This window comes from Amia ocellicauda, chromosome 2 (assembly GCF_036373705.1).
Source record: "Amia ocellicauda isolate fAmiCal2 chromosome 2, fAmiCal2.hap1, whole genome shotgun sequence".
NCBI lineage: Eukaryota > Metazoa > Chordata > Actinopteri > Amiiformes > Amiidae > Amia > Amia ocellicauda.
The window spans coordinates 32762205-32783483 of NC_089851.1; the positions used below are offsets into that span (position 1 = coordinate 32762205).

Genomic DNA, 21279 nt, shown 5'->3' on the forward strand with positions numbered 1-21279 from the left:
GCACTTATTAATACATACTAATAGTGGGGTCATGGTAGGACATATTTATTTTTCAGCTTGCATGCATCCTATACCAAGTGCGTACTATTTTAATTTTATTTCAGTTTAATATATCATTTTCTGAGATATACTTACCTGAAGTACTGTTACATATATCTATATCACAGTGCTTCAGGTAAGTATTTATTTATATGTGTGTGTGTGTGTGTGTGTGTGTGTGTGTGTGTGTGCGTGTGTCAAGACATGTTTATTACACAGAGATATATAAAGGAGAGGAATGTTGATTGGTAGCTTCATTTCACTGCTTTCAACATGATTGCTGCTTACTGTGTTTACACATTTCCAGTAATGTCTCCAGTCTACATATAACACACTTACTCCTGTGCTGAGTGATCTATTTTTATATTAATAATTCTTAAAGGAGTACTGGCTCGGATTCCCCCTCATTCAAGGAAAGCGACAGATATGTACTGCATCCGATTTCTAAATACAGCACTAAACTATAAATCCAGGGCAGATTGCTTGGAATTAGGTTAGCTGACTTGAATTCTATCTGTTTTAGCCACAGCTGGTCTCTCTAAAATACAGAGGCATTGATTCTAAATCAGCCACATCACTTAGAGCTATCAAATGGAAAAATGAAAAATGCACTGCTGATGCTACAATCTACAGTTTTTTTATATATCACCTTAAAACAGGGAGAATGACAATTGCTTCCGATGCAAATTTTGAATATTTTATTGCTACCAAACTATTATTTATTTGTAAGATACAATAACATCAACCACAAATCATAATGGCTATATGGTTTATGTGCGCAGTTTAAGTATGCACACACATAATACAAGATTTGTTTGTATTATGTTTAGGCCACACTGATTTTTTTCAACTTGTCACATTTTCTCACAATTGTTACTTTGAACTTTGAAGCACAGCAGGTGTCACAGAGTTACGAGAGTCAGATTAAAGACTGATGTTCTTTTTTTTACATCTTCTTGATACAGATCATACCTTTCATATACGTTTGATCACTGATGGTAAATTAAACAGTAAAGTGGAAGCTTATAGTTTACTTTTCGTATTTCACCTCATCAGCAATAAATCGTATTTCCCTGTATGAATTCTGTTCTGTGCTAGTATTCCTCAGCCTTCAAACTGCTTTCTGAGCAAACAGAAAGTCCTCGGGGAGCTTCATCTATAATGGGGAAGGAGATCAAAAGAGGAGCAAATGAGTCCAAAATAAAATTACGTTTTGGCTTATTATTACTTTTTTTTTGTTTAAATTTTTCCGATGACATCTTTATTTTCACTACTTTGAATGTCCTCTGTGACTATACCTACTGGAGGTTGAAGAGCCGTACATGGGGAGCTATTTTCTAGCGGCTGAATATGTCTAATTATGAGCAGTAACGGTTCACCTACACTAATGACCCCAAGTTGTGCTTTTTAGTGATGATTTAGGTCATTAAAGAAATCAAAACGTTGGTACACAAATTTGAGTTACTCCTTAACCAATGACCTGCAGTTCTTTGAAGATGTTTGCTTTTAAATGATCAAGTACTTTTTTTTTTTTTCCTAAGGAATCATAATTACAGCACCAATTAGAAGGTCATCTTGAATTTGTAAACTTAAAGATTTGAAACTTCCTCATGTTCCTTTTTTTTTTTTCTCTTTTTAACCCTGGTTGAGTCACCCCGGTGTTCACGTAGACATTAAAGAGACTCTGAGAACAATTTACAAGTTAGTGACTCATACTTTAATTAAGCAACGTTCTGAACCTTTGCCGAATCGCGGCCTGCCCATGCTTGCCTCTATTGTCAGTGAGTCAGTTTCCATTAATCTGTTTTTATTCTTGAAGATGATTTTCAGTGAGGCATTATTGTTAGTTGTGATTGCAGGCTGTAGGTTCTTGTCAGGTGGAGAGATTGCACAGATAAGAGCTCTTTACTTTAAGCTCCCTGTATGGTGGTTGATTCGTTCACCTCTGTGCGCTGGTGCAAGTGTTCATTAAAAGTTCAGCGGGTTTCCTCCGCATGTGCGTTTCCAGTCCTCGGTGAATCGAACCCAATTTTACCTGAGAACAGGTTAATCCCGGTGCCTGTTATTGAGTTGACTCAAGTGAGCATCTAATATATCAGATATCAGGGAAACAACATGGTCCTAACACATGAATGATTTCAAGTTACATGACCTATATAACATGTTACATGCTCTGCTTCCTTTCCCTGTTCTCTTAATCGATGAGTGAAATACATTACAGGTACATGAGGTTGGACTTCAGTACAAAAACAAACAACTTGGACCGACTTTTATATGCAAATAGGACGGAGAAACTGCCTCACCTATTTGACTGCAGTGAAGTTAGAGGGAAAGTGAAATAGGAACTACTTTTATTTTGTATTGCCCACAATCTTTCTGCACATACTTTAATTTAGGTCTCTTACATTTGAGTCCGAAATTGAACTCTAACTTTTAACTACAACTTAAAACATACAAAGCATTGTCTAACAAAGTATACCGGTGCAGAAGCTCAAAGCAAATACTAGGCAATTACCGTCCACAGCTTTTCAAATGCACATAAAAAAAGAAAAAAAACACACAACAACAGCCCTGTCTCCCTCATTTTTAATAGTCTTGAATTATGGTCTCAGGTATGAGGAATTAATTGTGTGAAGTGAGCATTTGTGCAAGTGAGTGCAGGTATTCGGCTCAACCCTGTCTGTTGCTCTCTTTCCCTGTTGGTGTTTAGTGAGAGCCCTGGCTGGTATGACAAGCCCTTGACAGTTCCTAATTAAACTGGGTGATGCGGGGGTGGGTGCGTGTGTGTGTGTGTGTGTGTGTGTGTGTCTGTGTGGGGGGGGTGTTTTGTCTGTCTCACTAGGTGGCAGTGTACGACTACATCTGGACCGAGGACCCCTCAGCTAGCTGTGCCATCTCCAGCTGTGACCCCCGGCATCGCTGTGAAACCTCTGGATTGCCGACAAGCCCAGAAGAAATCAGCACTCATGTGTCTGTCTACACCATGCACCTCAGCGGGCTCAGAGAGCTGCACCGACACTTCCTCCGGCAGCCTGATGGGGCCATTGTTGAGGTACAGTAAGTCCCTGGATGCTGATGTACAGTTGTTGTTGTTGTTGTTGTTGTTGTAGTTTTTTGTTTTGTTTTTCCTCCCTCCTTTTTTTTTTTTTTTAAGTCTTGCCAATCCCGCACTGCTTCCTGGCACTAATGCATCAGCAGAAACAGAGAAGATCTGCTTCTCATGCGAAACACAGCACATGTAGCCAGCACTTCTTTCTCTATGAGATTTGAAGCTGCAGCAGAGTACGGGGGTGCAGCCTAGCAATAAAACAAACACGGTGAGGGCTCAGGTTTGACTGTTATAAAGAACAACAGTATCCTGCAAGGGAGTTTTGAAAACATGGGCTGGGATTAAATCACAATTCTGACCCCTTCTGCACCACAAAAGCAGTTTTATTTTTTATAAGAAGCATATTTCTTCTACTCTTAAAAAGAAAACAACCCTCATCACATTCTAGGGTGTAATTTGCAATTAGAAGGTGGGTCAAAGTTCTGATTGATTCCCAGCCATTGTTCCTACAATAGTTCTTATATGAAATAATCAAGGCCTATCTTACAGTATGTCATTCTTATTATCTCTTTTATTTTTGGTTATTTGTTTTTGCACTTGTAATAGTAGTGCTACTATTGACAATATTAATAATAATCATAATAATATTACATTCAGTGGGATAACTTATATAATAAACTGCTTGAGATTGTGTCTATATGATTGTACCAGGAATTAAACTGTACAATAAGACTTTTTTACTTATCTTATGCGTTTAAAGAAAACATTAATCTACACAAACAGGCAGCTTGACTCACACATCCATTGCAAAAGTGCACTGAAAAGCACTTCTAAATCGACTTGGTAGCAACAGGAAGCTGAGGAACTTTCTCACATACCCTTCAGCTATGTGTAACATCCTAACAAACATTAAAAATTTAAGTTATTGTCAAAACAGAGATTTATATGATACAAGGCGCATCCACAATTTGCTCTGAGGCAGTGTAGGCTACACTGATACGGTATTTAAAGTACAGCTCCATTTACTTAAGGTTTTAAAATATAAACAACCCATGAACAATCGGTGTGTTCGATCGAAAGAAGGACAGGCAGGACAGAAACTATGAGAAAGGGACATATCCTTGTATATGAACTGTCATCCATCTACTATTTATACTTGTGTTTATTGTTTTTGTAAATTAATACTACAACTACTACTACTACTACTAATAATAACAATAATAAAACAAGCTAAAAGAAAAGCAATGCATAAAACAGGACTTGTGGGTGGTTCTGCCTTTCAGATTCTCACAGTCATATTGGTCAATTGCAAAAAATAGAAACTCTCTTGATTATTCCATCATATCAAAAAAGTACTACTACTGGCTGAGACTTGAAAATATTTGAGTTATAGTGAGATTTTCACATTAACGAAATTGTATATTACGTTACAAGCTTATATTAATTTTTACAATGCTATATATAGGTCAATATTTGTACATAGATATTGTATAATTTGTCTCTTCCAATGTATTTTTAAATCCATATATGGGCACACTTACTACCTGTATGATACTACACCAAGTGCAATGTTACGCAAAGCTGTTTTTAATTTTAAACACCATTTTTCATTAAATTAAATTAAAGTAGCCTTGATTTTTATTTATATGGAGACGTGAACATTAGTCAACATTTTGGCGATTAATTTTACTTGTAGTACATGCATGTGGACACTATAAATGGAAATGTTACTATAATAAGTTGTGTTTGTACGTTACCTAAATATATTTTAAAATGTATATCTTTGCACCTTTACTGTGAAAGTTAGGTAGCTAGGCCTCTAAAGCTTTTGCCTAGGTTGTTTAAAACATTGGTTGGTCAGTGCAAAATAAAGAATACAGACCCTGAGCTTAGAACACAATCAGATCAAGAAATGAATAGTATAATATAATATGGTGCGTAGATCAAACACAATCTATAGTCAAATATATCAATTACTTGCTAATGGCTGCAATATGGTTTTGGATTATTAAATGCATAATTTTTGAAAAATCATGTTTTTGAGTGTGGACCCTCTTTCTAATTTGCTCTTTCTAATCACTGCAAAAGCCAAGTTAGAAACAGCATCATGTAAAGTGAAGTTCATGGTATTGGTATGGTTTTATTGTGTTTTACTTTAGTATAAATTAAACACATATCCATTATTTAACTTTTATTAGTCTTACATTAAATATTTTTGTAAGTTTCTAATTCGTAATTGTAAAATGTGATTGTTGGTACACAGTGAAAAATACACACACTAAGTGGCCACTTTAGGTTAGGTATTAGGTTAGGCACATTAGGTATACTTCCCTTTTCCATTAAATGTAGGCGTGTACTTAGGGATTGTGTGTGTGTGAAATTAAGAGGGAGAATGGGAAGAAAAATGCTAAAGTTATTCAAATAACAGGCGAGTACAACAGTGATGCCGAAAGAGGCATATCAGAATTCACAACTCGTCGTGCCTTTATTATAGATAGTGTATGGCAGCGAAAAACAAGAGACTATGGTTGCACTGGGATAAAGAACACAAACACTGGACTAGGGAGAATTGGATGAACATCGCCTGGTCTGATGAATCACGGCTCCTGCTGTTTCACTCTGATGAGAGGACCAGGATATGGTGAAAAATGCAGGAGTCCATGGATCCATCCGGCCAGGTGTTAACAATGCAAGCTGGTGGCGGTCTGATGGTGGGGGTGTATTTTCATGGCACACATTAGGTCCCTTGATATGAGTGGAGCAATGTTTGAATGCCACAGGATATGTGAACATCGTTGGCGATCAGATATATCCCTTCATGGCAGCAGTGTATCCGTCTGCGGATGGGTTCTTTCAGCAGGATAAAGCTTCATGCCACATGGTCAGGGTTGTCCAGGGATGGTTCCGGGAACATGACAGTGAATTCAGCTCAGTGCAGTGGCCTCCCCAGTCATCAGATCTCAGTCCAATCAAGTATCTGTGGGATAAGATGGAACAAGCTATTCAGAGTAGAGATCCAGCACCAGCCAATTTGTAACAGCTGTGGGAAGCAGTGGAGTCAACATGGGCCAAAATCCCTGTAGCGCACTTACAACACCTTGTTGAGTCCTTGTCCTGATGAACTCAGGCTGTTGAGGCCAAAAGGAGGAGCAACACGCGATTAAGTCGATGAACCTTACAAAGTGGCCTCTCATATATATATATATATATATATATATATATATATATATATATATATATATATATATATATATACTGTACACTGATCAGCCATAACATTATGACCACCTGCCTAATACTGTGTAGATCCCCCTTTTGCCACCAAAACAGCCCTGACCCGTCGAGGCATGGACTCCACTAGACCTCTGAAGGTGTGCTGTGGTATCTGGCACCAAGACGTTAGCAGCAGATCCTTTAAGTCCTGTAAGTTGCGAGGTGGGGCCTCCATGGATCGGACTTGTTTGTCCAGCACATCCCACAGATGCTCGATATATATATACACCGTGCCTTGTAGTGAATTTCAAGCAAAGACTTGACCATGAAGACCAAGAAGCTTTAAAATCAAGTCAGGGATAAAATCATTGAAAAGCACAGGTCAGGAGTAGTGTACAACAAATATCGAAGTCTCTGAATATCCATGTGAGCACAGTGTCCTCAATCATCAAGAACTGGAAGGTGCATTGATTTACCCAGACCTAGATCAAGTCGTCCCTACAAACTGAGCAACGGGGCGAAGGAGGAAACTGGTGAGGGATGAAACTGTGAGGCCAAGGACAGCTTGGAAAGAGCTACAGAGCCATTGAAGCCATTGTATGCTGAGATGGGAGAAAATGTGCATTAGTCAGCAATATCCACAACACTTCACAAAACTAACCTGTATGGCTGGGTGGCAAAAATAAACCAACTCAAAGCAAGCATTATGTTTGGTGCAGACCCATCACAGCACATCTCCCAGTCAACACCATCCCTGCAGTCAAGTCTGGTGGTGACAGTATTATGCTCTGGGGATGATTCTCCTCAGTATTGACTGGAAAGCTTGTTAGGATTGAAGGAAACATGTATGGATCAAAGTACAGGAAAAGTCTGTTAAAGACTGGGCCAAAAATTTACCTCTCAGCAGGGCATTGATCCAACACACAAGCCAATGCTACACTGGAGTGGCTAAAGAATAAGAAAGTGAATGTCTTTGAGTGTCCCAGTCACAGTCCTGACTTTAATCCTTTGGAGAATCTGTGGAAAGATTTGGAAACGTCTGTCCTTATTTGATCCCCAAGCATCTTGGTGAAATATTTACCAAAAAGAAAATGCAAAAATTACACCAAGGCAGTGTTCAAAGATTTACCCCAAAAGACTTCCAGCTGTAATTGCTTCCACCAAATATTGAGTTGACGGGTCTGGAAACATATGCAATCTACATATTTCTGTTTGTTCTCTTTAGTTTTGGCTGACATTTACTGTAACTTATTTTCCCCTTAAAAAGTGTGAGCATTCAAGTTTAGAATAAAATATTTAAAAAAAAATGACATACATCATTTTGTAATTTCACAAAATGGGACACCTTAGGAAGTCTGCATTATTTTGCATTGCAATGGAGATATATATTACTAAATACAAAAATTACACAGAAATTAGACATGACACATAGAACCATGGAACGATGCATGGTTGGAATTTCAAGAAGAGAGAAAAACAATTGCATGTATCAGAACAAACAGAAGTATAACAATTGAACGACTGAAAAAACCCTCAAACATATTGATAGTCTTAGAAGGTCAGTACAGAGGCTTTCAATTGTCCATTTAATAAAATTGACTTACCTGTTCCTTTCAGCTCAAAGCAATAAAACATTTTTAACTTAGCCATCAATACTTTACACGCTGAGAAATGTAAGTTTCCAGTGGTTTTCATTATGAACATCTCATGACATGTTAAACTATAAAATATGGATAATTACATGCTGCTATCAAGTTTCCTAAAGAAACTTTTTGTTCTTTTTCAGTTTAATATTTAAAGTGGTAAAATGACATGTCAGTCTGTCTTTATTTGGGGGCAGCATAAACATTACAATATGTCAAGTGGCAGTTGAAAGACTATAACTGCAGCTGCATCTTATTTTCCAGAACAATACTGACGGTAATATTACTGTACAGCTACCAAGCATCTTGCATTTTTGCTTTCATGGGAGAAGGCTCTTTACATATTCAACCTAATTCTCTTCAAAATATATACTAGTTTTATGTATATAGATACATACAGCATAACCAAAGGGCATTTACAGCACTCTGAAGAACACTTGAGATGATTTTATTACTGTTTTATGTAATTTTCGAAAGAATATAAGATAGAGGCTGTATACAAACTGGTCTTCAGATTTAAGTTGACAGCTCCTCTGAGAGAAATAACACTGAGGTGTTTCTGCCTTCAAACAAAGAATCCCATGTTGCAGATTTTCAGTATGAAATAGCATTGCCTGTGTTATGCTTTGGCCTGCTATTTTTACATTTTCAGTGTAATATATAAAACAAACTGTAACATTTGTTTATTCAGATCTTTTTGTGCCGCACCAAACATAGGTTATTTCAGAAGAAATCCTTTAATATCTAATATTTTCTTGGTAAATCTTTCATAGCTTCATCAAATGTTATGTTGAAGGTTATAAAAATTAGGATTACAAAAATATTGTTTCCTATATTCCCAGTTTTATTAAATGAAGTAATAGTTTAATCAGCATCTTCAATTGGAATATTTTCTGCTGTGTGAATACATTTTGTTCCATGGTAATGCTAGTTACACATACAATCAAGGAGTCGTGTAAAATATGCACATACAGCAATCTAGGGTAACTGCTCCAAATGTAACTGTCAAGCATGAGCAAAAGGAACTTAAACCTCCATTCTGTCAAGCTCCAGGAGGATGAGTATACTCTAAAACCTTTTAAAAAGTCATTCTCATGTGCGGTTGTGCAATTTCTTGTTCCTGTAATAGAGTGTGTTCTCGTTGTGGTGACGTCATCCCTCTCCGATCATGGAAGAGCATTCAAATCCCACCCCCAGGGGAACCTTTTGGTGTGGGGTTTGTTGCTGTATTGGTGGAGTTGTACCGGTCAGGTGTTTAAAGGTGTGCCCGAGACAGGGGTTCCAATCTGATCACGGGGTCTGACCACACAAATTACAATCACATAACTGAAAATTATCTATACAGATCTATACTTGTGTGTTTTTCAGTGCTGGATTTCAATTAAAGTGTTCATGTCACAAAGCACTTCTTTAACAGTAATCTTACATTGTCAGCTTGTTGTTAAATACTTTCTACTTTCTATATATTTCTTCCTGCAGCTTGTCTGTACCCTTTGACTCTTAGTTATGCATAACACATTGTTCATTAGATTTTCCTTTTAGATAATAAGAATGATCCCTAATGCTTTTGTCTAAAATGAGTCACTTTTTTTGTTTCATTCGAAGTACAAAAAAGCAGAGTTGCAAAAACAGAATTGGAAAAACAAATATTTCTGGAGCTTTCATCTGGATCCATTATCAAATCATTATTATGAAAGAAAAAGGAGAGGGAGCACAATCCAATTTTGAATGGGATAAGTGAATTTCCGAGCTCTTAAGGATTCTAACATTAGTTAATAATAGTTCTGTGTTATTTATGGATATTTGCTTCTGCTGTGTTTTTTAAAACAAACCAAAAAGGGAAATGATATTTCCATCCCCTTCAACTTCTTCAGGTTTGTTTTTCCGTCTCTTTTTCTCCAAGGCTAACCTTTAAAGTGTGCGTGCCCTAAAATAGACACTCTGCAGCATAAACAACTTCACATGTGCGTTTCCTGCAACATATGGGATGCCTAGATTTGTTTGTGTAAAAGTTCCATAAAAAATGCACAACTAAAGCTTGAACAGATTGAATATTAGCTTTCAACAAATTATTTATGGTTTGCTTAAAAGCTGATTTTATAAGTACCATCAACACTGTGTGATAAACACAAGGTTACTCCACTATTCCACAGATGCTTACTCCACTATTCCACAGATTTAAATGGCTTTTTTCCCTTCGAAACATGTAGTAAATTCACCATTAAAATATGATGGTGTTAAAAAACAGAATACTATAGTATCTTAAGGTCTTCTGATAATGATTTGATTGGATTGGTGTTAGTCTATTTATTTAAACTGCCACTCATGTTTATGATGTGTATGTTAGTCATACTTGGCTCACTGGTGCTGTGTGGATTATCAGGCATTTTTAATCTTACACATGATCGAAAGATGTTTACATGTTACTCCATGTTTACAATATGTTTTTAAACTTTACAATATATTAAATTAACGTGGTCTCCTATTCTGCCAAACTAGCACATGTCTCTGCTCAGAACTAAATTGGTGCCAATTAGTTTACAGGTCAATTAATCTAATTTAATTGTAACATAAAACCCAAATCTGGACACTGCATTGTTGGTTTGGCTTAAAGTTGAAAAGTAGGTTGTGCGTCTGGCCTGACAACGTAAACATTATCAGTGGGGAGATACATAAGGTTCTTTGTTTGATGCCTACAATTTGCTATTTGAGCATTAGGCTTGCATTGTGTAACAGAGGTAAAATTCCTGTGAGTGTCTGTTGCCTTCATCTCTCTTGTGCCAGTTTGAGGGTTGAGCAAACAGCTTGAGAAAAATCTGTAAAAGTGCTTTACGGTTTAACATGATTGTTAGGACATTTGAAAAGATAGTTTTTTTTTAATAAGTTACCATTTTTATCCATCTTGACCTTTGGAAGTGAGTGCCACAAAATAAATGGTTATATCGTAATAACTCATTGGGCGTGATGCACTGTTTGAATGACCATTAACAATGTTCCTTCGGAAGAGTTTTCATGACTCAGCTTTTGCGGATATCCAAATCAAATCATGCTTGCCAATATTGACCTAATTTATATTTGGAATACAAAAATTAACCTTTAAAAATACCTTAAAGCAACACTAATTGACAAACTGCATCAATGCCGTTTCTTGTTCATATTTATAATTACTCAGTGGTACACTCGATTGGAACTTGAGAGCACGCTTCATTTGTTATGAGGTCATCACAACCCTTCAGATATAAGAAAATAGTTTTGCAAGAAATTATTATTATTTGTGGTTTGAATAATTATGTTTACACTGCAATGTATCAGTAATATGGATTGATAAAGTTTCCTTGTGAGGCAGATTAAAGTTATTGGGGAAAAACTATATTAAATATTTCTTCATCATGTTTTTGCACACTAAAACAAAATCACAAAGGTTAAAATACAGTTGGGTGTAACTTCCTGCATACATGTGTATTAAACAGTTTGAATTGTCATTGGAACACTGTATGCACTATATATGTGTACAGTAGTTGCTTCTTGGATATGTTCAATAGACCATGATGAGAATCGTATAGTCCTCGTGTTGAAAGTGTGCACCTGTCCAAACATTGTGATCTATGATAAAGACATGCAAATCTGTTTCAATATAAAATGCAATGCAGTTCCTGCTCTGGGCTATGAAGAAAGAAGATTCCAAAAATGTATTTGGAATATGATATTGTGCCAAAATATCCATCTTTAATATATATATATATATACACTCACCTAAAGGATTATTAGGAACACCTGTTCAATTTCTCATTAATGCAATTATCTAACCATCCAATCACATGGCAGTTGCTTCAATGCATTTAGGGGTGTGGTCCTGGTCAAGACAATCTCCTGAACTCCAAACTGAATGTCTGAATGGGAAAGAAAGGTGATTTAAGCAATTTTGAGCGTGGCATGGTTGTTGGTGCCAGACGGGCCGGTCTGAGTATTTCACAATCTGCTCAGTTACTGGGATTTTCACGCACAACCATTTCTAGGGTTTACAAAGAATGGTGTGAAAAGGGAAAAACATCCAGTATGCGGCAGTCCTGTGGGCGAAAATGCCTTGTTGATGCTAGAGGTCAGAGGAGAATGGGCCGACTGATTCAAGCTGATAGAAGAGCAACTTTGACTGAAATAACCACTCGTTACAACCGAGGTATGCAACAAAGCATTTGTGAAGCCACAACACGTACAACCTTGAGGCGGATGGGCTACAACAGCAGAAGACCCCACCGGGTACCACTCATCTCCACTACAAATAGGAAAAAGAGGCTACAATTTGCACAAGCTCACCAAAATTGGACAGTTGAAGACTGGAAAAATGTTGCCTGGTCTGATGAGTCTCGATTTCTGTTGAGACATTCAGATGGTAGAGTCAGAATTTGGCGTAAACAGAATGAGAACATGGATCCATCATGCCTTGTTACCACTGTGCAGGCTGGTGGTGGTGGTGTAATGGTGTGGGGAATGTTTTCTTGGCACACTTTAGGCCCCTTAGTGCCAATTGGGCATCGTTTAAATGCCACGGCCTACCTGAGAATTGTTTCTGACCATGTCCATCCCTTTATGACCACCATGTACCCATCCTCTGATGGCTACTTCCAGCAGGATAATGCACCATGTCACAAAGGTCGAATCATTTCAAATTGGTTTCTTGAACATGACAATGAATTCACTGTACTAAACTGGCCCCCACAGTCACCAGATCTCAACCCAATAGAGCATCTTTGGGATGTGGTGGAACGGGAGCTTCATGCCCTGGATGTGCATCCCACAAATCTCCATCAACTGCAAGATGCTATCCTATCAATATGGGCCAACATTTCTAAAGAATGCTTTCAGCACCTTGTTGAATCAATGCCACGTAGAATTAAGGCAGTTCTGAAGGCGAAAGGGGGTCAAACACAGTATTAGTATGGTGTTCCTAATAATCCTTTAGGTGAGTGTATATATATATATATATATGTATATATATATATATATATGTATATATATATATATATATATATATATATATATATATATATTTTGAATAATTAACCCTGTTGGAGTTGGAATAAGATTTCCAAAGCCTCTCTGATCTCTGGCCATTCTTGGTGTACAGAGCTCACAGATTTTTTGATAATTAAATATATTTACTTAAAAGACTGAAAACAACAATAACAGCAACAAAAACAACATAAGTGCTTGGAGAAGATCACAAATGGGTTATTGAAGGTCATTGTTGAGCTTCATCTTAATCTGCACAGCTTTGCAGATTTTGCAGTAATTTAGGTCACTTTGCCGGCTTGGGTCCCTGTATCATTGTTGATCTTGAAACACTCTTAACATTGTCAGTACTGCTTAAGGATTTTGACTTATTGCAGTCTCAGTCAAGAAGTACATCATTTCAACTAGATATGTTTGTGGTCACCATGTCCTACAGTAGGAAAACATGTACACAGTATTATTATTTTAAATGTGGTATAACTTGTACATTGTATACTTTGAAAATGCCTTCTGGTTACATCAATTCTATACTTTAAAAAATAGATCCAGATGTCTGTTTATCAAACTGTATTGTGTCATACAGTGTCTAGACATTATGATGGGTCAATGTAAACATCTAAATTGTTTTTATAGGTTGCGTTCTCATGTCTCATTAATGCTCATTTGGAATTAAGAATGCAAGCCAGCTGTATAAACTGCAGTATTTTTTATTATTATTATTATTATTATTAATTATTTATTAGCAGACGCCCTTGTCCACAATTTGTGTCGACTTACAATAGCAATACAAAGTGCAATAATACAGTGCAGTTGAAGGCATAATACATTTTACAAATTCCAATTGAATTGATATTGATATTATTTTGAGATCTTTATATATTATGTCTTGGATGAGCTCTGCATTGTTTGTGACCAGTTCATGGTTTAGGTAGAACAGAACAAATGTATTATCACTCCCTATTTTATCTTTAGAACAGACCATGTTTTCCTGCTTAAGATTTTCCACAACCTGAGCGCTTTCATTAACCTTGTTCTAACTCAATTTAGGTAGTATGTTACAGAATTTTATTTCTAGGTGACCATAAGTCCTTTAAGACTTTTAACTTCAGAACAGCTAAAATTGTAGTAGATTTGGACTTGTTTCATATTACCTGATGGTTACCTTAAGTGTAATTACAGTGTCTAACAGTGTGTAACTATTATACTTCAAAAAAGTACTTGAAATGAGGTATTCATAGAACAGGCAACTTCTAATCGCTCAGTGTGTTCCGAGTGACCTTTTGGAATGAGCGTTCAATGGTACTTTCATTTAATAACTACCCATTATAAAATTGAATATGTTTTTATTAACCATCATTGAAAAGCAAGACACCCTTTATCACACAACATAATGGTCACTCTGGGCTTCCTTTAAAGGTAACTGGTGACATCAGAAGCACAGAGCTTCTTCAGTGTGAACAAGGTGGGGAACAGAAACACACCGATAATGCTGACACTGGCCTCAGACCATCTTCAACATTTGCACCGAGGGAGAGAAAAAGGAAATCTGCATGGCGTAAGTTTGAATCTGGGGGAGAAAAAAAAAATGTTTCTGTTGATATAAATATAAATGATCTTAATATAATGTTATATATAATGTTAATGTTAATATAATTATATATATATATACAGTGAGGGAAAAAAGTATTTGATCCCCTGCTGATTCTGTACGTTTGCCCACTGACAAAGAAATGATCAGTCTATAATTTTAATGGTAGGTGAATTTTAACAGTGAGAGACAGAATAACAGCAAAAAAATCCAGAAAAACGCATTTCAAAAAAGTTATAAATTGATTTGCATGTTAATGAGGGAAATAAGTATTTGATCCCCTATCAATCAGCAAGATTTCTGGCTCCCAGGTGTCTTTTATACAGGTAACGAGCTGAGATTAGGAGCACTCTCTTAAAGGGAGTGCTCCTAATCTCAGCTCGTTACCTGTATAAAAGACACCTGTCCACAGAAGCAATCAATCAATCAGATTCCAAACTCTCCACCATGGCCAAGACCAAAGAGCTGTCCAAGGATGTCAGGGACAAGATTGTAGACCTACACAAGGCTGGAATGGGCTACAAGACCATCGCCAAGCAGCTTGGTGAGAAGGTGACAACAGTTGGTGCGATTATTCGCAAATGGAAGAAACACAAAATAACTGTCAGTCTCCCTCGGTCTGGGGCTCCATGCAAGATCTCACTTCGTGGAGTTTCAATGATCATGAGAACGGTGAGGAATCAGCCCAGAACTACACGGGAGGATCTTGTTAATGATCTCAAGGCAGCTGGGACCATAGTCACCAAGAAAACAATTGGTAACACACTACGCCGTGAAGGACTGAAATCCTGCAGTGCCCGCAAGGTCCCCCTGCTCAAGAAAGCACATGTACAGGCCCGTCTGAAGTTTGCCAATGAACATCTGAATGATTCAGAGGAGAACTGGGTGAAAGTGTTGTGGTCAGATGAGACCAAAATCGAGCTCTTTGGCATCAACTCAACTCGCCGTGTTTGGAGGAGGAGGAATGACCCCAAGAACACCATCCCCACTGTCAAACATGGAGGTGGAAACATTATGCTTTGGGGGTGTTTTTCTGCTATGGGGACAGGACAACTGCACCGCATCAAAGGGACGATGGACGGGGCCATGTACCGTCAAATCTTGGGTGAGAACCTCCTTCCCTCAGCCAGGGCATTGAAAATGGGTCGTGGATGGGTATTCCAGCATGACAATGACCCAAAACACACAGCCAAGGCAACAAAGGAGTGGCTCAAGAAGAAGCACATTAAGGTCCTGGAGTGGCCTAGCAAGTCTCCAGACCTTAATCCCATAGAAAATCTGTGGAGGGAGCTGAAGGTTCGAGTTGCCTCAAACGTCAGCCTCGAAACCTTAATGACTTGGAGAGGATCTGCAAAGAGGAGTGGGACAAAATCCCTCCTAAGATGTGTGCAAACCTGGTTGCCAACTACAAGAAACGTCTGACCTCTGTGATTGCCAACAAGGGTTTTGCCACTAAGTACTAAGTCGAAGGGGTCAAATACTTATTTCCCTCATTAACATGCAAATCAATGTATAACGTTTTTTAAATGTGTTTTTCTGGATTTTTTTGCTGTTATTCTGTCTCTCACTGTTAAAATACACCTACCATTAAAATTATAGACTGATCATTTCTTTGTCAGTGGGCAAACGTACAGAATCAGCAGGGGATCAAATACTTTTTCCCCCACTATATATATATATAGATCATTGTTTGTTCACCTTGGATAATAATGTAATGTTCTATAATGTTCAGACAAGTGTTCATTCCGTAACCAGTGGTCCTAAAATCCCCCCCTCAAAAAACACATTTCAGGATTTCCAAATTCCTCTCCCTGGCAAAAACCCCAAGAATTGCCTTTTTTTTCTTTTAATTAACCAATCCCATATTGAAGCAATTGTATAAACATGTTTTTTGTTGTTAATTTTCCCTTCCAATTTTGCTTTGCATCTATTTCACAATACATCAAACCAGCAGGGATGTTTCTCAACAAGAAGAGGCTTACTGTGAACACAGCTTTGAAACGAAAGTAGTGAGATTAATTTGTTTTAATCGGTGTCAGAAATGTAGAGATTCACAAATTGTAGGTAGATAGGGAAATAAAGATATTGTGGTCACTTAATCCAAATATCTTCGATGTAATCAACACCATTTAAAACATTTTGAACTGTCTGATGGGTCTTTTTCTATCCTTAGAATCTCCCAGAGTTGGCCCAGCTGGAAGAAGTTGCTCTGATTCGACTGCAGTTAGAAAACTGTTCAGTCAAGAATGAACTTTTAATTCCATCTACATAATAGACTGTTTGTTCCACATACACACAAATATAGCACTTATTTATAAATGCAAATACTTTCAACAAGTTTTGGGAATATGCCAGATCTCATATTTTATTGTATATATATATATATATATATATATATACACACACATAGCTCTGGAAAAAATTAAGAGACCACTGCAAAATGATCAGTTTCTCTGGTTTTACTATTTATAGGTATGTGTTTGGGTAAAATGAACATTTTTGTTTTATTCTATAAACTACTGACAACATTTCTCCCAAATTCCTAATAAAAATATGAATGGCCGCCATACATGTAGAGATGCTGATTTAAGGACAAATTGCAGTGCTCTCTTATTTTTTTCCAGAGCTGTATATTATATTAAGATATTATATCATATCTTATACTTCAGTGTTATTATTATTGATTTCAGCCATCAAACATTTTCTGTTCCTTAATGATTTTCAGTTATTGACATTAATTTAACGGTATCACTATTGAGAAATATGTAATTAACATATAAAGTGCTGAGAGAAATAATATCAATTTTAAAGCGTAATAAATCACAAATAACTCTGGGAAAGTCCTTAGATATCATGAAAGCAGATAAAGACAAGGGTTTCAGGGCATTTAGCAGCAGAATGGGTTAACTGCCCCTTTTTTTACATGACTGTTGTCTAAACCGTTATAAAAACTCACTGTATGGAGAAGAAACTTAAATATGTTTTACATTATAACCATTAATTACCCAATAAACAATGTCAATTAATGATTCCATCTGAAAATTAACTAGGGTCATTAGGTCTTCATTGCTGCCCCAACAAGATGAAAAATGAAGATTCTAAAAGTCACTAATCAGAGGCAGTGATAAAATATCAATATTGGGCTCACATTAAGCTGGATAATATTCAGGCTGCTTGATTTGTATTGAATATGTGTCTGGTGGCTGGAGCTAGCTATAATGAACTAGCCCACAAATCACAGCTTAATGGGAATCTACTTATACATATTGCTTAATTAAAGGTTGTGAGCTTATTAACATGTGTCTTTGGCATTGAGCACTGGGGATGTAATCTGTGCAAATAGGACCAGGTTGTAAAGGTTTTATAGATAGCCTATCATATTAAACTCATAGCTTAATCCAGAATCTTAATAACCTGTCATTTTCATTGATGATGGTTCATTTTATTGATGGTCATTAGAGCCAAACTTCTTTAGTAGGAACCCTTTTGGGAATCTCATGAATAGTCCTCATTATCTTATACTTTTGGTATTAAAGTTTCTGTCACTGTGTGTAAACCACTGTGGCATCAGGGTTATACAACGTCAAGTAGGAATGTCTTCAGTCCAAAAACACAATACTCTGGTAAAACCTTGTTGATAGTATTTTGTTGAATTTCATAAAACAAAACTAATTAAATGTATGAATTAAACTTGCATTCAATGTTTTTAATTAAATACAAATGGAAGACCAAACATGTTTAGGGACAGTCAGAATAAGAAAATTAACAGTCAACAGCTGGCATGACCAAAAAATGGTCTAATGCAGTAGTCAACCCACATGGATATTAAATATTATGAATGATCAGCTTCCCTGTACAGCTGAAACCCAGAAACACACACACAGGTATATGCTGAAATACTGTGGCATACATTTATTATAAAAATAAAAATAAACAAACAAAAACCTAACCCATCTCTGGGTCCTCACCTATTCAATAAACTCACCAGGGACAGCTAGGTCTGTTTACCCTGTGGGGAAAAACCTTTGTTTAATTCATATAGCCACACTGTGTTTTTTGTTTTTCGTTTTTCGTTTTTCATTTTCCTCAGATTTTCCTCAGATTCTCCTTTGTTCTCCCTTCTCTCTCTCTTCCCTTTGTTCCCCATGTGCTTTTAAATTCTCACCAAGTACACCCAATTATCCCATTAAACCCATAGCACAACAACCAATTATACCATGAAGAGGCTCTACCAACATGGCCACCTTGACTTCAGCCTCCTTTTCCAAGATGGAGTGCACCTTCCTCAACCCCCAGGGTCCCAGAGCCTCCCAGTTCACATCTGGGAATGTACACTCCATCACTATATGGAGAACTCACATATTTATAATATAAGTATATATATTTATATTGTTTCCTCTAGATATAAAATATATAAAACAAATCTATCTATCTATATGTATGCTCATTTATGGCTCTGAACACTGGTCACTTCATGCAAAAATGTTACAGAAACTGCATGGACAGATGTTATGCTTGGAATAGCAAGAAGAGAGAGAAAAATTAAAATGGCAATGGGCCAGAAACATGGCACGAACATATCAATGATGGACTAAGGAGGCTATCAAATGGATCCCAAGAGATAAAAAAGACGTAGAAGACCACATAAAAGATGAGAAGATTAAATTATAAACTTTGCAGGAATAACATGGAAAGGGAAGGCCTTCTAGCAGTTGATCAATATAGACTGAGGATGATGATGATATACACATTACATATACATATAAAACAACAGGTACATTCTAACAATTCCATTTCCCCTTCATTCTCTATGTAATCTTAACAGAATACAATTCAACTGCAAAAGGTTGTTTCTGTGATTTTGTGCATGAAAGGGTCTCCGCTAATTATTGTTGCACTGAAGCTTTTCTTCCTCTATTTTCAGTGTTTTCTAAAGTAAAGCCAGTACACTCCTGAAAGTCTTTGCTTCCAGTTATTTGATCCATTGATGGTTTCTTGTCATCACCGTTTGAATCCACCAGTGTTTCTTTTTGATTTTGGCAAGAACATCCTCCATGGCACTGACATTCCTTACCACAGAGATTCAAATTAAACTGGAGGTCCCGAGGTCCTGGGAAAAGATATAAGCATTGCTGTTTTCTGTTTGATTACATTTCAGAGTTGTTTGTCTGTGAAGCCGATGTATTCATAATTCTGTTCCGGAAAGTCTTTTGGAAATGTAACTGTGGATCTTCAGAGGAAGCTAAATTATACATTGGTGTTTTTTTATGTTGTTCATTGCTGAAACGCTCAAGCAGCAAGAATTATATTGTGGTGTGTGGGCATGTTGAGGGTATAATATGAAAACAAACCTGGCAAAGAAAGGCATTGTAAAAATGCCCCTGGTCAAGCCATCCATCTACTGAGCCTTTTAGTTTTATTGAGTGGGTAAATAACCTGCATGTTTCAGTGGGTTTGGGGGCATTTTAATCATTGTGGCATGCTTTAGAAACATCTGAAGAACACTTGAACAACACTGTGTTTTTCAAAGTTAAGGCCTGCTGTGGCCTCCTGGACACAAAAGCTTATGAACTGTTTACAAATTGATATAAGTTAACATATTTATTATTTGTAGTTTTTCAGCTGCATTTAATGTAAAACGTTGTATGTCATGTAACGGTACTGAAGTTCTAAGAAAAGTCTGCTGTGATTGAAATAAATACCATCTGGAAAGAGCCTGAAAATAACTTGAAGCTTCAGCTTTGGTTCTGATTAAAAACAAAAACAAACAAACAGAAAAACATGTTTTCAACTACTACTACTATTAATGTTTTATTATTATTATAAACATAACAAAACAATGAAATGTAAAGCCCTCCTTTTTATCTAATACTTTGCTTTTAGCTGCAATTTTAGGAAAACAAAAAAGCAATACACAAAAATAAAAAAAAGATTCACAATTTTCAAATATTTGATTCCACATGACAAATAGTATTTCAATATAATTTACATTTCAAATGAATGCATCCCTGGTAGCTATTATGTTCTCAAATGCCTTTAGGTTCTCCTTTACATTTGCTGATTTAAGTTAAAAGAAACACTTTTTGCCGAGCTATCATTTAGCAACTGCAACTTTTGAAGTGAGCACCGGCATCTGCATAGCTGCTGCCCAAGGATGTTGCCACAGCCAACACTCGAAAATAATACTTTGTTTAATTCTATATTTATGTACCCTTTGGCTTCTGCTTCTCACATATTTGGAACATTTTTGTGTTCTGCGTAAAGTGTCGGCTTCACAAGCGCCGCAGCCCTCACTCAGGCACTCAGCGTGCTCAGTCTCTGCAGGCTTACTTCATGTCCTAACTTAATTCATTTGAATGAAAATAGGTTAACAAAACAAAGGGGACTCTCGTAAATCAAATTTTCACTGACATGGATAAAGTCTTTTCTTCCTGGATTAAGCAGATTTTTCCTTTTGGTGCAGAAATTGAAATGCTTTACCTCGGTGACATGTAACGTAGGAGTAGACAAAAAATGACGGCGCTAACCACATTTTATTGGGATTGTTATTATTATTATTTTCAAGTACCACACAGCTTGATTTGAGTTCCCCCCCTTTCAAATAACATTTACAGAACACAAATCAAATGTAAGCCAACATGTATAGCATCTATTCTATTCTATTGATTGATTGATTGTATATTATTTATTAAGCAACAATGATGGATATGTTGATGATCAGATGACACGATCAATGG

General features: G+C 36.8%; 1 protein-coding gene across 1 annotated transcript; it reads left to right on the forward strand.

The window, feature by feature from the left end:
* The first annotated feature begins 2810 nt into the window (after nucleotides 1-2810).
* On the forward strand, nucleotides 2811-20242 carry ofcc1 (orofacial cleft 1 candidate 1). The gene is made up of 3 exons (XM_066723276.1): nucleotides 2811-3091; nucleotides 14371-14509; nucleotides 16716-20242. The coding sequence occupies exons 1-3, from the start codon at nucleotides 3023-3025 to the stop codon at nucleotides 16790-16792; spliced, it is 285 nt and encodes a 94-aa protein (XP_066579373.1). The 5' UTR covers nucleotides 2811-3022; the 3' UTR covers nucleotides 16793-20242.
* Nucleotides 20243-21279: the final 1037 nt, after the last annotated feature.